Raw genomic sequence first — 17,143 nt, 5'->3', positions numbered from 1 at the left:
GACTTTATTCCTTGGAATGTAGAAGATTGAGGGGAGATTTGATTGTGATAGAGGGGCATAGATAAAATGCAAGTTGGCTTTTACCACGGAGATGGTGTGGAACTACAACCAGAGGCCATGGGTTAAGGGTGAAAGGTGAAATGTTAAGGGGAACATGAGGGGAAACTTCTTCACACAGATGGTCATCTGGGTGTGGAATGAACAGCCAACACAAATGGTGAATGCGAGCTGGATTTCAACATTTAAGGAGTTTTGTGTAGGTACCTGAATGGTTGGGGTGTGGGAGTGGGGAGTTTAAATAGTTTAGCACAAGCTAGATAGCCCAAAGGGCCTGTTTCTTTGTTGGTACTTTTCTGCAAGAACCTTTAACAGCTGTGCGGACCAACCATTCATCTCAGCAAGAAATTTTTATAAGGCATTAAAATTGTGGCACTTTAAGTTAATAATACATATAAGAAAATCCCAGCTGCACGTCAAGAAAGACTATTTGTGTGAGAATTTTTCAGTTACTGTGTGGCCAGGCACCCATGCAGCTCAGCAGGAACAGGGAATAATACCAATGGAGGGAGCCAAACTGAGCCAAGGCACAAACTGGAGACCACAGAAATGCCCCATTCCTATAGAAACAAGAAGAGCATCAGGGAATTGATGGTTATTTCAGATACCAGCACTGTGCCCAGTTAGAAGATGATTTCTCTGTGCAACTTGGGTGGAACCTCACTGTAACAGTGTGATGCTGGATCAAACCTTGGCAACTCAAACCTTGGCAATCTCATCCGAAGTGTTGACCTACACCCATTGATGGATTTTGTAAATCTTTTTACAGGTTAAAAACGAGAAGGAATTTGTCTCCCGGAAGCTCAGACATGGCACACCAGTTTTCCTGTCTCTGTCTAGATATTTAAGAAGTGAAGCAAGGGATTCAATCGACCATCCTACCTGATCAGACTACGGGGCAGGATTCACTCAGTCATTTGACCAACTGGCACGCCCGTCATTTTACACAGGGGAGAGCCCATTCTTCTGCTCAGACATTGGGAATGGATTCAGACAGTCATCTCAACTGAAGGTACATCAGCAAGTTCACACTGAGCAAGGTCATTCACCTGTTCTGTGTGTAAGAAAGCACTTAGTCTGTCATCCCACCTGTGGACACACCAGTCAGAAACTGGTCATCTGCTGATTTTCTGGGAAAGGATTCACTCTGTCATCTGACCTGATGGCACACCAGCGAGTTCAGACCGGGGTGCGGCCGTTCACTTGCTCGGACTGTGGGATGAGATTCACTCGGTCATCCACCCTACAGAGACACCAGAAAGTTCACACTGGGGAGAAGCCGTTCACCTGCTCAGTCTGAGGGAAGGGATTCACTGAATCATCTAAACTGAAGGTACATCAGCGAGTTCACACTGGGGAGAAACCGTTCACCTGCTCAGTCTGTGGGAAGGGATTCACTGAATCATCTAAACTGAAGGTACATCAGCGAGTTCACACTGGGGAGAAACCGTTCACCTGCTCAGTCTGTGGGAAGAAATTCACTTTGTCATCCAGCCTGCAGAGACATCAGTCAGTTCACACCGGGGAGAAACCGTTCACCTGCTCAGTGTGTGGGAAGGGATTCACTCGGTCATCTCACCTACTGAGACACCAGCATGTTCACACCGGGGAGTGGCCGTTTACCTGCTCAGACTGTGGGAAGGGATTCACTTGGTCATCCCACCTACAGATACATCAGCGAGTTCACACTGGAGAGAGGCCGTTCACCTGCTCTGTCTGTGGGATCGGATTCACTCAGTCATCCACCCTGCAGAGACACCAGAAAGTTCACACTGGGGTGAAGCCGTTCACCTGCTCAGTCTGTGGGAAGGGATTCACTGAATCATCTAAACTGAAGGTACATCAGCGAGTTCACACTGGGGAGAAGACGTTCATCTGCTCAGACTGTGGGAAGGGATTCACTCGGTCATTTGACCTAATGGCTCACCAGCGAGTTCACACCGGGGAGCGTCCGTTCACCTGCTCAGTCTGTGGGAAGGGATTCATCAACTCTTCCAGCCTACTGACACACCAGCGAGTTCACACTGGGGAGAAGCTGTTCAACTGCTCGGACTGTGGGAAGGGATTCATCAACTCTTCCAGCCTACTGACACACCAGCGAGTTCACACTGGGGAGAAGCTGTTCAACTGCTCAGTCTGTGAGAAGAGATTCATCAACTCTTCCAGCCTACTGACACACCAGCGAGTTCACACTGGGGAGAAGCCATTCACCTGCTCAGAATGTGGGAAGAGATTCACTGATTCATCCACCCTACAGAGACACCAGAATGTTCACACTGGGGAGAAGCCGTTCACCTGCTCAGTCTGTGGGAAGAAATTCACTTTGTCATCCAGCCTGCAGAGACATCAGTCAGTTCACACCGGGGAGAAACCGTTCACCTGCTCAGTCTGTGGGAAGGGATTCACTGGATCATCTAAACTGAAGGTACATCAGCGAGTTCACACTGGGGAGAAACCGTTCACCTGCTCAGTCTGTGGGAAGAAATTCACTTTGTCGTTCAGCCTGCAGAGACATCAGTCAGTTCACACTGAGGAGAAACCGTTCACCTGCTCAGTCTGTGGGAAGGGATTCACTTTGTCATCCAGCCTGCAGAGACATCAGTCAGTTCACACCGGGGAGAAACCGTTCACCTGCTCAGTCTGTGGGAAGGGATTCACTCAGTCATCCAACCTGCTGAGTCATCAGTCAGTTCACACTGAGGAGAAACCGTTCACCTGCTCAGTCTGTGGGAAGGGATTCACTTTGTCATCCAACCTGCAGAGACATCAGTCAGTTCACACCGGGGAGAAACCGTTCACCTGCTCAGTCTGTGGGAAGGGATTCACTCAGTCATCCAACCTGCTGAGTCATCAGTCAGTTCACACTGGGGAGAAGCCGTTCACCTGCTCAGTCTGTGGGAAGGGATTCACTGAATCATCTAAACTGAAGGTACATCAGCAAGTTCACACTGGGGAGAAACCATTCACCTGCTCAGTCTGTGGGAAGGGATTCACTTACTCATCCAGCCTGCAGGGACATCAGTCAGTTCACACTGGGGAGAAACCGTTCACCTGCTCAGTGTGTGGGAAGAAATTCATTTTGTCATCCAGCCTGCAGAGACATCAGTCAGTTCACACCGGGGAGAAACCGTTCACCTGCTCAGTGTGTGGGAATGGATTCACTGAATCATCTAAACTGAAGGTACATCAGCGAGTTCACACTGGGGAGAAACCATTCACCTGCTCATTCTGTGGGAAGGGATTCACTCAGTCATCTAACCTACTGAGACACCAGCAAGTTCACACTGGGGAGAAGCCATTCACCTGCTCAGAATGTGGGAAGGGATTCACTCAGCCATCTAACCTACTGAGACACCAGCGAGTTCACACTGGGGAGAAGCCTTTAACCTGCTCAGAATGTGGGAAGGGATTCACTCAGTCATCCAGCCTGCAGAAACATCAGCGAGTTCACACTGGGGAGAAACCGTTCACCTGCTCAGTCTGTGGAAAGGGATTCACTTCGTCATCCAACCTGCAGAAACATCAGCGAGTTCACACTGGGGAGAAACCGTTCACCTGCTCAGTCTGTGGAAAGGGATTCACTTCGTCATCCAACCTGCTGAGTCATCAGTCAGTTCACACTGAGGAGAAACCGTTCACCTGCTCAGTCTGTGGAAAGGGATTCACTCGGTCATCTAAACTGAAGGTACATCATCGAGTTCACACTGGGGAGAAACCGTTCACCTGCTCAGTCTGTGGGAAGGGATTCACTCGGTCATCTAAACTGAAGGTACATCATCGAGTTCACACTGGGGAGAAACTGTTCACCTGCTCAGTCTGTGGGAAGGGATTCACTCAGTCCTCCACCCTACAGAAACACCAGTCAGTTCACACATTTTGAACTATTCACCTGCTCAGAATGTTGGAAAGGATTCATTCAGTCATCCCAACTACTGGCACACCAGTCAGTTCACATTCTTATTAATTCCTTACTTTTGCTTGCTGAGGACATTCATTTTAAGAGAGCGAGTGATTAAGAAGGCAAATCAGTCGGGCTTGCAGCTTGTTTACATCGCTCACAGCTTGTTTAGTTTTAACCGAGGACTCAGACACTCAGAGTCAGATGGAGATGAAGTAGGAAAAATGGAAGGATCGAAACCAGGGAACTAGTAGCCAAGGGTCACTGTTTAGAGCTTTCCTATGCCCACAAGGGTGGGTTAAGTGTTGATTCACCATACATCGAATGTGTGGTTATCACCTCATTTGATCTATAGGTGTGGATCGGATTTGGGGTATCCTGTGAAGACTACTTATGTGTTAACGCTTGGCTGGGTGTGGTGTGATAATTCACTTGAAGGCGATACCCATTGTGACAAGTCACTTTCGGTGATAATTCGTATGTGGATTTGAAACGATGAAGCATAAAATCTACAGCAACTGTTCTCTCGTTTCACCACAATGGAACCTTTGGAAATCGACGTAATTGCCTTCTCTCGACATTTACCCTGGATTACAAATATCTCTCTCTCATCACCTATTCCGTGGATGAACTGAACTTCCATACTTTACCATCTCAAGACTCTAAGCCCTGTTTCCCCCGAGCTCAATAGTTTGGGAGTTATATTTTGTTACGCCTGTGCCCCAACTCTGAGGGGCTGAAAGGTACAAAGTAGCCCCCACCTTTTTGAGAATCGCAAGATCGCTATTAATTCAGGTCAGGAGACGCAGGAAATGAGAGAAAGACACGCAGAATCCACATGGGGTTTGGAATGTCCTGGCCCCTCAGCGATACAAAGCCACGGGAAATGGCCATTGTCTCTTGGAGACGGAATTGTGTATTGAGTGCTGTACTATTTATTTGAAGCCCTCAGGGAATGAGCCGAGGGGGCTGGCTGAGAGATTGCATCATCCCAACCTGATTGACATCTGAGACCCCATGAGTAAGGATAAAAGAGGGTCTGGGGAACAACCCCTTTAGACGCACCAGGAGAAACGATAGAAATCCCGTGACAGCGTTTAATAGCGACTGCAGGTGGTGACTTGTATGTGTGTCCATCCTTGCTCGGATGACGAGTTTTCCACGGAACGGCTTAGCTAAAGGACCGACTACAAAAACAGAACTCTCGAAGGATCGACATCATAAAAAGGAAAGCAGGCAAGTTTAAAACATCTGTCTCTCTTGACTCCAACAAAAGGCTGCAGCCTGCATGAACTTGAGTGACTTTTATATTTCCATCGGACAATACATTATCCCCTACACAACGATAGAGTTATTTCTTATTGATTATTATTATACCCGCGCTTTTAGATTTTGTATTGATGACGTATATATCTGTATGTTTGCATTGAGATTATTTTTGTGTATTTTTATCAATAAATACTGTTAAAAATAGTACCATCAGACTTCAACGGACCTCTCTATCTTTGCTGGTAAGTGACCCAGTTTTGGGGTACGTAACAATTTACACACATATATACACATAAAACTGTTAACTTTTGTTTATCTTGCTTAATTTACTTTATTATAAGTAAATACTAATAAAGATAGTGGTTTTAACATCAAAACTAGGCTCCAGGAGTAGTCTATTGTTGCTGGTTAATTTCTAAAGCTTTAGTTTCTAAATATTTGTTCATAACAAAATTGGGGCCTGCATCTGGGATATGAACAAATTTGAGGGCGTGTTGATTAATTAATTATTGATTTCATTGGGGAAATCCCTTTTGATTTATTTGTGTGTGCAAAATCAGCAGCAATGGATGTTGATAAATGTCTGGAAGCACCAACCTCTGAGGCATTAGAGGACGCCAGAAGGATCATGTTGTTGTGTATTGTGAAAAGGTTTAAACTTGCTAAGGTGAAATTGACAATCAGGAAGGCACAGATGCAGAGGATTAGATAGATAGATAGATAGATAGATACTTTATTCATCCCCATGGGGAAATTCAACATTTTTTCCAATGTCCCATACACTTGTTGTACATACAATACTTAACTCAGTAATAATATGATATGCATCTAAATCACTAACTCAAAAAGCATTAATAATAGCTTTAAAAAAAAAGTTCTTAAGTCCTGGCAGTTGAATTGTAAAGCCTAATGGCATTGGGGAGTATTGACCTCTTCATCCTGTCTGAGGAGCATTGCATCGACAGTAACCTGTCGCTGAAACTGCTTCTCTGTCTCTGGATGGTGCTATGTAGAGGATGTTCAGGGTTTTCCATAATTGACCGTAGCCTACTCAGCGCCCTTCGCTCAGCTACCGATGTTAAACTCTCCAGTACTTTGCCCACGACAGAGTCCGCCTTCCTTATCAGCTTATTAAGACGTGAGGCGTCCTTCTTCTTAATGCTTCCTCCCCAACACGCCACCACAAAGAAGAGGGCGCTCTCAACAACTGACCTATAGAACATCATCAGCATCTCACTGCAGACATTGAATGACGCCAACCTTCTAAGGAAGTACAGTCGACTCTGTGCCTTCCTGCACAAGGCATCTGTGTTGGCAGTCCAGTCTAGCTTCTCGTCCAACTGTACTCCCAGATACTTGTAGGTCTTAACCTGCTCCACACATTCTCCATTAATGATCACTGGCTCCATATGAGGCCTAGATCTCCTAAAGTCCACCACCATCTCCTTGGTCTTGGTGACATTGAGACGCAGGTAGTTTGAGTTGCACCATATCACAAAGTCCTGTATCAGTTTCCTATACTCCTCCTCCTGTCCATTCCTGACACACCCCACTATGGCCGTGTCATCAGCGAACTTCTGCACATGGCAGGACTCCGAGTTATATTGGAAGTCAGATGTGTACAGGGTGAACAGGACCGGAGAGAGTACGGTTCCCTGTGGCGCTCCTGTGCTGCTGACCACTGTGTCAGACCTACAGTCTCCCAACCGCACATACTGAGGTCTATCTGTCAAGTAGTCCACTATCCAATCCACCATGTGAGAGTCTACTCCCATCTCCGTTAGTTTGTGCTTTAAGATCTTGGGCTGGATGGTGTTAAAGGCACTAGAGAAGTCAAGGAATGTAATCCTCACAGCACAACTGACCCCATCTAGGTGAGAGAGTGATTTGTGCAGCAAATACGTGATAGCATCCTCCACTCCCACCTTCTCCTTATACGCAAACTGAAGCGGATCCCGGGCGTGCCTGGTTTGTGGCCTCAGATTCTGTATTATCAGCCGCTCCTTGGTCTTCATCACGTGCGACGTCAAGGCAACAGGTCTGAAGTCATTCAACTCCTTTGGTTGTGGTTTCTTCGGTACCGGGACAATACAAGATGTTTTCCACTGTCTGGGTACTCTTCTCTGATCTAGACTCATGTTGAAGATGCGCTGTAGTGGTTCTCCCAGTTCAGTTGCACAGGCCCTCAGTAATCGTGGGGAAACTCCATCCGGTCCAGCCGCCTTGCTGGTACAGATCTTCCTCAGTTGACCTTCCACCTGTGCAGCCGTAAACCTGGGCGTGGGCCAGGTCTCCTGTGAGTGGATATTTTCCTGTGAGGGAAGTAAGCCTGGTGTGGAGTTCTGCAGTGAGGGTGAGATTGTGCTGTCGAACCTATTGAAGAAGCTGAACATCATGTATCTGAGGTGTGTTTAAAGTGGAGGAGTTGGAAGTGTTTCCTGAAAGTAAACCTAGTGAGCTTGAGCTCCATTACAAGTTAGAAAAATTAAAGATGGAGCCTGCGGAAAGGCAGAGGCAGTTTGAGGCTAGAGAGGCAGAAAAACAGAGGGAGGAAGCAGAAAGACAGAGGGTGTTCGAGCTGGAAAACATAGAGAGATTGCAGAAAAGGGGTCTAGCGTTAGACTCTGGTGATAAGTTTGAGGACAGTCGGGAAGTTAAATTGGTACCTCCACTTGACGAGGCAGAGGTTGATAAATACTTTCAGCATTTTGAGATGGTTGCTCGGAGTTTAAAGTGGCCAAAAAAGGGTTGGCCTATTCTCTTACAATGTGTAATTGAGGGGAAGGCTCAGCAAGCCTATTCTGCTTTGACAGTTGATGAAGCAGCTGATTATGACATAGTGAAACAGGTTATGCTCAAACTTACAAGTTGGTCCCAGAATCATACAGGCAAAAGTTTAGAAATTCAAGGAAATCTGTGAACCAGACTTATATGGAATTTTCTTGTGAGAAGTTTGTGTTTTGGCTGGTGCAGATATAAAAATATAAATGATGATTTTAACAGCTTGAAAGAGTTGGTTGTAATTGAAGAATTCAAAAGGTGCGTCCCTGATGACATAAAGACGTATTTAGATGAAAAAGATGCTGCTACATTGCAGGAGTCTGCTAGATTAGCAGATGAGTTCGCTTTAACTCATAATGTTAAATTTACCCAGAATAAGAGTTTCCAAAAAGAGTAGCAGGGATCACTAGGGTAAACCAGAAATTAAAGCTGGGACTAGTGACACGAGTAAGGATGTAGGGAAGCAGTTGAAGGAGAAATATTCAGGTCTTACTTGTTACTATTGTAAGAAGTTGCTCATATGATGGCTAACTGTTCTATCCTGAAGAAGAAAAAGAAAAAGGAGGCAGTCCCAAATGCCTGTGTTCAGTATGTTGAAGCACCTATAACCCCACAGGGTTCTGAACATTCTGTTGAGACTCAGTTAAGGACTGAGAGGTCTGACCGAGTTAAGAAGGTATTTGATTATTTTATGTCTGATGAGTTTGTATTAGTAAAGGAAGGGTCTACGAAGGTACCAGTGAAAATTCTTCAAGATGCTGAGGCTTCTCAGTCACTTATATGAGACAGCGTTCTAAAGTTTGGTGATGAGACTGACACTGGTGAGGTAAATCTTATTAAATGTATTGGGGGCGGCGTGGTTTTTGTGCCATTGCCCAAGGTACCTTTACAGTCAGGGTTGGTTTCCAGACCTGTTAAGATCAGATTGTGCTCCAGTTTACTGGTGGAAGATGTTACTTTGCTGTTAGGGAATGACCTGGCAGATGGTAAAGTTGTTCCTGTAGTGCAGTTGACAACTAAACCAACCACTGACGACCCACAGATGGATGTTAACATTTATCCTTCCTGCGCAGTAACTCACAGTATGGCTAAAAAGTCTGCCGACGCAGACAGTTCTGTGCAGCATGATTCTGATACCAGTGATAGCCAAAATTGGGATTCAAATTATGCTGACTTGCCAGGGACTTTTCTGTCGTCATTGTTTCAACAGGATTCATGTAGACAGTCTGATGAGAAAGACTTATCCCTGTCTAGGAAGGAGTTTATAGCAGAACAGAACCGAGACCCTGAGATTGAAGCTTTAAAAGAAACAGCTCTCTCTGATGATGAGATTAAGAAAGTGCCAGTCGGGTATTATCCCAAGGATGGAGTGTTAATGAGGAAGTGGATGCCACCTGCTACACCTGTGAGTGAGAAATGGGCAATTGTTCACCAATTTGTAGTTCCTAAATTTTCAATCCTGTAAACTTTAACTTCGCCCCACAGTATGTCCTTAGGTGGCCATTTTGGAGTGAATTAAACTGTAAAAAGGATTATGAACGAACTTTACTGGCCTAATTTGAGGAAAGATGTTGTGACCTTTTGCAGAGCCTGTCACACTTGTCAAGTTGTGGATAAACCTAATCAGGTCACCCCAGTGGCCCCACTCCGGCCTATACCTGCATTCAGTGAACCCTTTTCCAAAGTTATAGTGGATTGTATTGGCCCATTGGCAAAGACTAAAGCTGGCCATCGGTATTTGCTAACTATTATGAGTACCTCATCCAGATTCCCAGAGGCAAAACCTCTCAGGAATATTAAAGCTCAAACTGTGACAAAGGCTCTTACTAAGTTTTTTTACTCTATTTGGTTTGCCTAAAGCAATCCAGACTGATCAAGGAAGTAATTTTACATCTGGTTTATTCCAGCAGGTGGTTTATGAACTGGGAGCTAAATGAATTACATCATCTGCATACCATCCGGAATCACAAGGGGCTTTAGATAGATTTCATTCCACCCTCAAAACAATGAATAAGACATACTGTGTTGAAAATGGAAAATACTGGGATGAAGGAATATATTTGTTTTTGTTCACAGTAAGAGAGTCAGTACAGGAATCACTGGGCTTTAGTCCATTTGAATTTGTATTTGGTCACTGCGTGAGGGGACCTTTGACCTTGTTAAAGGAACAGTGGATTGATGGGATGTACATGTTAACTTCTTAGACTATGTTTTGAAGTTCAAAAACAAACTACACCAGTCCTGTAGCCTAGCAAGACAAAACTTACAGATTTCTCAAAGCAAAATGAGGTTTTGGTTTGATAAGCAGGCTTGTGAAAGAAAATACCAGGTGGGGGGTGAGGTGGAGGAACATTGAATTTCCCCTTGGGGATGAATAAAGTATCTATCTATCTATCTATCTATCTATCTATCTTATTTCCAATGTGGATGAATCCAGTTAAGGCGAAATTCAGTGGACCGTATGAAACAGTCTCTCGTTAATGATGTGAATTATGTTATTAAGACACCCGACCGATGCAAACCAACACAGGTGCTACACATAAATACGATACAGACTTATTTTGACAAGCAGGCACCATCTGTGGGTTTTATTATCAAAACATATGAATCTGGCAACCCTGAGAATGAAACAATTAACTCATCTGAGACTTTTCACAAGCCAAACACGGTCCCAGTTAGGCTAATGAACTCGGTTGTTCAAGAAAACATTGATAATAAGTTGGCTCATCTGCAGCCAAAGCAACAACAACAGCTGAAGAAATTAATTCTGAAGTTTAAAGGTTTATTTCCCAATGTTCCCAAGCAAACCACGGTCTCAGTACACGACGTAGATTTCGGACCAGCCAAACTGATTAAACAACACCCATATTGCATGAAGGTAGAAAAGTGTAAATTGGTTGAGCAAGAAATTGAATATATGCTGAACAATGGTATTATTAGACCTGTGATTATGGACTGTGCCTCCAAGAACCATGTCTGTAAAAGAGAGAGAGAGAAGAGCACAAGCAGCTTGTTACAGAGACAGATAGAGCGGAGGGCCTGCATGATGGACAGCTGGTGTTCAGCACAATGGTATTTAAAGGAGTGTTGCTGTTTGTTTCATAGGACAGGCAGACACACAAAGGCTAGTGGGAAGAGTTGTCACTGAAGTTTTAAATGCCCACGGGGGATGGGGGGGGGGAGGTTGAGGATCAGTTAAGAGGAATCAGTCTGTGACTATTAGTGCGTGTAAGAGCGACCCTGTGAAATCTGCTAGAAACCCTTGCCTGGGTTGGTAGACTGTCACTTGAAGACGGTGCTCTTAAGTTGGTCATGTTTGGCTAACTTGGAAGATTTGGAGGACATCGGAAGAGGGTCGACAACACCTGTTTGGATGCCAGATCTCTCACCCACTTCAATCCCGTGAACTGAACTAAATATCCTTACCACACCAGCGTAAGACTGCATCATTTACCAGCTAAGTTTGGAAAATATATATTTACACCTATATATGCATAACACTGCTAGATTTTGCACTGATTATGGAAAGGTAAATGAAGTAACAAAAACAGATGCATATCCCATCCCTAGGTTGGATGATTACATCGATAAGGCTGGAAAAGCTAAATTTCTTACAAAGATTGATCTGTTGAAAGGGTATAGGTGTGTTCCATTGACGGACAAAGGTAGAGAAATTTCTGTGTTTGTGACACCTTCTGGGTTGTACGAATACAATGTTTTGCCCTTTGGAATGAAAAATGCTCTAGGAACATTCCGGAGAATGATTGATTCTGTAATTCGAGGGTTGGAACACACAGATACCTATACTAATGACGTAGTCACAGGGAGTGACACTTGGAATGACCGTATCTCTGCAGTAGAAAAGCTGTTTGACAGGCTTTCCCAGGCCAGACTTACAGTTAACTTACCTAAGAGTGAATTTGGCCATGTCACTGTGACATATCTGGGCAATGTTGTAGGTCAAGGCAAATTGGTTCCTGTTCAGGCAAAAGTCCAGGCAATTTTCTGAATTTTCTATTTCGACTGGTAACAAGGCTCTTGGAAGGTTTCTGGGAATGGTTGGATATTATCGTAAGTTCTTTAAGAACTTTGCTGGTATCGCTCTTCCGCTAACTAATCTCCTGAAGAAGGGTGAAAAGTTTGTTTGGACCGAGCCTTGTCAGAAGATTGATTGAAAGTTATTATTTGAGATTAGGCCAATCAGTGTAGTGTCGTCAACAAATTTAATTCGCAGATTGGAGCTGTGAGTGGCGACACAAGTCATGGGTGCACAGAGAGTAAAGGAGGGAGCCAGGGAGACAACCCTGTGGGGTATGTGTGCTGAGGGTCAGAGAGACAGAAGTGAGGGAGTCCACACTTAGCACCTGCTGGCGATCTGACAGGAAGTGCAGGATCCAGCTACACAAGACAGGGTGAAGGCCGAGGTCTCTGAGCTTCTTGTTGATACTTCACGCCTAGGTATGGCTACTGCTCTGCCCATGACTGCAAGGAACTGCAGAGAGCTTTGGAGAGCGGAGAACATCAGAGAAACAAGCCTCCCCTCCATGGACTCTTCCTACACTTCCCCTGCCTCGGAAAAGCAGGATAAGAACTCAAAGATCCTCACAATCTGGACATTCTTGCAGCCAACCTGCTCTCCCTTCAAGGAAGCTATACAAAAGCCTTAAAGTGCATACCAGAAGGCTCAAGGTCGGCTTCCTGTCTGTGGTTATAAGCCAAATGTATGATAAAATGGACTCGAGCTCACAATGTAACTTGACATGACACTGCACCATATGTCTATCTGCACTGCAATTTCTCTGCAGCCATAATGCTTTGTTACAGTTATTGTCTTGTCGTATATCAACTCAATGTACTGTCGTATTGTATTGATCTGTGTGGATGGTACATCAGGCAAATTTTTCACTGTAGTTCAGTACATGATGATAATAACAATATCCCCATTTTAATTGTGTGGAAAGATTAGACAGACTGAGCTTCTGCTTTGGAATCACAGAAGGAAAATTAACTGTTGCCTTTTCTGAGGAATGCAAATAAATAGAAAAGGCTTCAATCTCGCATTACAATCTGCGGTAACTGGGATCAGGTGACCAGTGGTGGGTCTCCAATATCAATATCAGAATCAGGTTTAATAGCACCAGCATATGTCATGAAATTTGTTGTCTCTGCAGCAGCAGTAGAACCTAACTCATAACAATAGATATTGACAATTGTGAGTTAAAATAAGAATATACATATTAAATAGTTAAATTATATAAGTAGTACAAAAAAATGTAATAAACTATTTTAATAGTGTGGAACTATTTGACTGACTGGGTTGTTGCTTTGGAAATTCTGGAGTGAAGCTTCGCTGAACTGTACACATTTATGAGAAGCTGAGATAAATCAAAAGGCTAAATTCTCACATAAATGGGTCACACATCCAGCAACATCGGCTGCACTTCAGCAGGTAAAACAGTGGAATGAAACATGCTGAACGTATTGCAGAAAAAAACATTGTCCACCCACCATGAGAGGAAGTGACAGATCCGGATCTCACTGCCTTGTCTGTACGGGTGAAAGATGAAGCTACACGTACACATAGAGCAGTGACCCACCGATGCTGCAGAGAAACGTGAACAGGAAACGGGATCAGGTGGCGGTTGGAGGGTCAACCACCTGAACCAGTGACTCTGCTCCTCACCCTCACACGCTGCCCGACCCATCCGCCGCATTTCCCACATTATTTCATATTTACACCAGATACATATTTCGTTCGTCCCTCCATGTCTTCCCCATCCCTTTCCCTCCACCTCCATGGTCACAAAGTCATGGGCTCGATTCACATCCCAGTCCAAGACACAACTCAGACCCAAACAGGAAGTGCGCAGGTTTCATTTAAATCAGTTTATTCACATTCCTCCAGCCTCACTGGACAGGAACACTGAGACATCAAGTGAGAAACAGCAGGAAGAGGCCATTCAGCCCCTCTAACCATCAATGAGATGGTGTCTGCTCTCCCATCTCAGACAAATGTTTCTGCCCGATCCTCATTTCCTCGATCCCTTTGGTCTCCACACATCTGCTGGCTTCGGTTTTATGTGAGGACGGTCACTGAGGGTGGTAATTTACAGACAGTCGCCACCTTCAGAGGGGAGACATTTCCCCTCATCTCAGTCCCAGACAGTCCACCCCATTTTTCAGAGACTGGGATCCCTGGTTCAACTGGTAATGATGTTGTGCATTTCAATGTGTTCACCTCTCAGTCCTCGATTCTCTAAATGAAAGGGTTATCACATTTGATCTTTCTCCATCTGATGACCCACCACTCCAGGGACCAGTCTGGTGAATCTTCATTGCACTCTCTATAACAAATACTCTCTAACCTCTTTGTTAATCCTTTATGGAATTTATTTCCATCGTCTGCAGCCCCGTGTTGCCCCAAACACTCACCTCCCACCCCTGTCACTATTTCCACCTTCCCACCTCCCCCCTCACCTGGATCCACCTCTCACTTCCCAGCTCTTGCCCCATCCCCACCCCTCACCTCTTTTCTCTGACTATTTCCCGTCCACTCTCAGTCCAGAGGGAGGGTCTCGGCCCGAAATGTTGACGGTCCATTTCGCTCCACAGATGCTGCCCGACCCACTGAGTTCCTCCGGCAGTTTGTTCTTTGGTCTGTATAACCCGTGTTAGTATGGGGATCGGGATTTTACACCATATTCCAGGTACAGTCTCAACAAATCCCAAATAATTGTCACTTTCCCCGGATCACTGGCCCCGCTTGCAGGGCAACAGTCTGCCGGTGTTTGCCCTCCAATGTGGTGAATCCCTCTGCTCGACACCACCATGGGCTCAGACATTTCCACAGATGAGCCCCTCCTGTCCCCAACGGGACAAACATCCTGTCCGCCCCGTCTCTCACCATCTTCATCCTTTCAATAAAATCCCCCTCTCCCTCCCTCACCCCGGGGAGCCGGCAGCAAACCGACGGGCCGAGCGGTCTCCTCCTACCTCTCAGTGATACATCAGACTCTGGCCGCAGGAGACGCTGCACAAACGCCCCAACTTCCCTCGGAGGGAAATAGAAATCAGAAAGCGGACATTTACATTGAGATTTGTTCCGCTCTGTCCAGACTCCGGCACCGCAGCGAGAGACGAACTCAGCTGGGTAACGCCCTCTCGGCTTGTCCGCTTTCGCTATTGGGTGTAACCAGTGATTGACATTCCTGCGCACCAATGGAAAAAGCGAAGCTCTTGAAGCTTTGTTTTTCAGCGGTGGGGGAGGGGATGGTCACGTGATTGGTAGCTCAGCCGTTAAACCGATAAAGCTCGAGCTCTCCAGCGCGGGGGTGACGTAAACACCGCGCACGCGAGGGCAGGTCCCGGTGTGGGGACCTATGTGTGACGTCAGTCGCGTGGATTCACCTATGTGACGTCACCCGTGGGAGAGCGCTCCCATTTGAAAACACCTGAATGGACGTTTGTGATGATTTCAGTGGGACAACAACATTAATCACGGGTTTCATCAATGAATCCAGTGTTATCTGATGTAAAGTCCCTGTTATGTGTCCGGCTGTGCCGTGCTGTTGGTGGAGTGGGCAGCGTGGTGTTTGTCTCGATACGGGTCACACCACCAGAATTGCCAGCGGGGTCCACACACAGTGTATTAGTCAACAGAAAACCTCTCGTCCCTGCAGTCTTTGTCTCCTGGTAAACTCAACACCCTGACAATGTGTACCATAGACACCCCTTCCTCTTTAAAGTCAGTCATTCATTCAGACAGCTGATCGCTGAGAGGAATTATATTTATTGGTCATTAAAGTTCGCCCAGATTCGTTTGGACGGATTTGATGTGGAGTTCGGGGTGTCACAGTGAAAGGGCCGGACGGCCGAACTCTCTCTGTTGTCCAAACATCCTTCCAGGTGAGGCGACACTTCACCTGTGAATCTTCCGGGGTCGCCTATTGTGTCCGCTGCTCCCGATGCGGCCGCCTCTACACTGGTGACACCAGCTCCTCCGCAGTTGTGCGGGGTAGGGTTGTATTTTGCGGGGTCGGATCAATGTTATTGTTCCCTTTTCTGCTTGGGGGTGGGTTTTGGGGGTTGATGATCGGGATGCCGTTCTTTTTGATGCGGGGGTGGGGTGGGAGTTTGATTTTTCTCTCTGAACGACTTTCATGCTCTTTCTTTGTTTTGTGGTTGTCTGGAGAAGAGAAAAAAAAACCGCGAGAATTGTTTATGGATACCTGCTTTCATAATAAACTGATCTTTGAACTATCCGCTCCCAGCAGGACTTCCCGGTGTCCAAACATTTTCAATTAGATTCCGATTCCCATTCCCGTCCCGACGTGTCAACCCATCGCCTCCTCTTGTGCTAAGCTGTGGTCACCCTCAGGGTCCAGGACCTGCACCTTATATTCCGTTCGGGTAACACCCCCCCACCACCTGTTGGCAAGAATATCGATTTCTCCTTCCGGTGAACAAATCTCCCTCCCTCTCACTCCCTTTCTTCCTCTCTGACTTTTCAATCTGCATTTGTAAGTAGGTTCTGCTTTGGCATTTGACACGTGGAAAGGTTGCTGATATTAAGTGCATTGTTTATAGGAGCTGCTTTCTGCTTTGAAAGAGCTGCAGAGTTTTTTACACAAAAGAATATCTGTGGTCTGAACATGGAATCAGTGCTTGCAGAAACTTTTAATGGGACCGTGATTACCCAGAATGCTCCGCGTTCCAATTTTCGCCGTCGCTGAAGCACCGATCGAATGCGCAGGCGTCAGAGATGCGGATTCTCCCCGACTCGCAGTACCCAAAGGCCTCGGTAACCCGACTCCAGGTAAGAGAGGGTTCGCGGTCTGGATTTTTTCAATACCGAATTCGGGGCCATTGCTGTGACTTCTGGACACCGTGACCCGTAATCCCGGGACCGTCCTGCTCTCGTCCCCCTCTCTCTCAGCCCCATGATCCCTACACGGGCCCCGGGGATCTTCTCGCTGATGAGGGAATGGGAACCGATGGATCTTTCAGACAGAGCTGAGCTCCAGCTATCTAAATGCAAGGATTGGGAACTCGGAGAAAGGGAACAAAATCTTTTCCATCACCAGTTGAGAAAATCACCTTTGTTCTACCTCCAATCACAAACAAGAGAAAATGTGCAGA

At 45.8% G+C, this 17,143-nt stretch overlaps 1 protein-coding gene across 1 annotated transcript; it reads left to right on the top strand.

The window, feature by feature from the left end:
- Positions 1-1,615: 1,615 nt before the first annotated feature.
- Positions 1,616-4,164, top strand: LOC140723509 (uncharacterized; the record flags this gene model as incomplete). Its single annotated transcript, XM_073038075.1, has 4 exons — positions 1,616-1,894; positions 2,399-2,527; positions 2,591-3,074; positions 3,159-4,164. Coding segments are annotated over 4 exons (1,671 nt in total), but the record flags the coding sequence as incomplete, so codon positions are not given.
- Positions 4,165-17,143: the final 12,979 nt, after the last annotated feature.

Source organism: Hemitrygon akajei, unplaced genomic scaffold, assembly GCF_048418815.1.
Source record: "Hemitrygon akajei unplaced genomic scaffold, sHemAka1.3 Scf000116, whole genome shotgun sequence".
NCBI lineage: Eukaryota > Metazoa > Chordata > Chondrichthyes > Myliobatiformes > Dasyatidae > Hemitrygon > Hemitrygon akajei.
The sequence above is the reverse complement of the archived record's forward strand: the minus strand, read 5'-3'. Positions and strand labels throughout refer to the sequence as shown.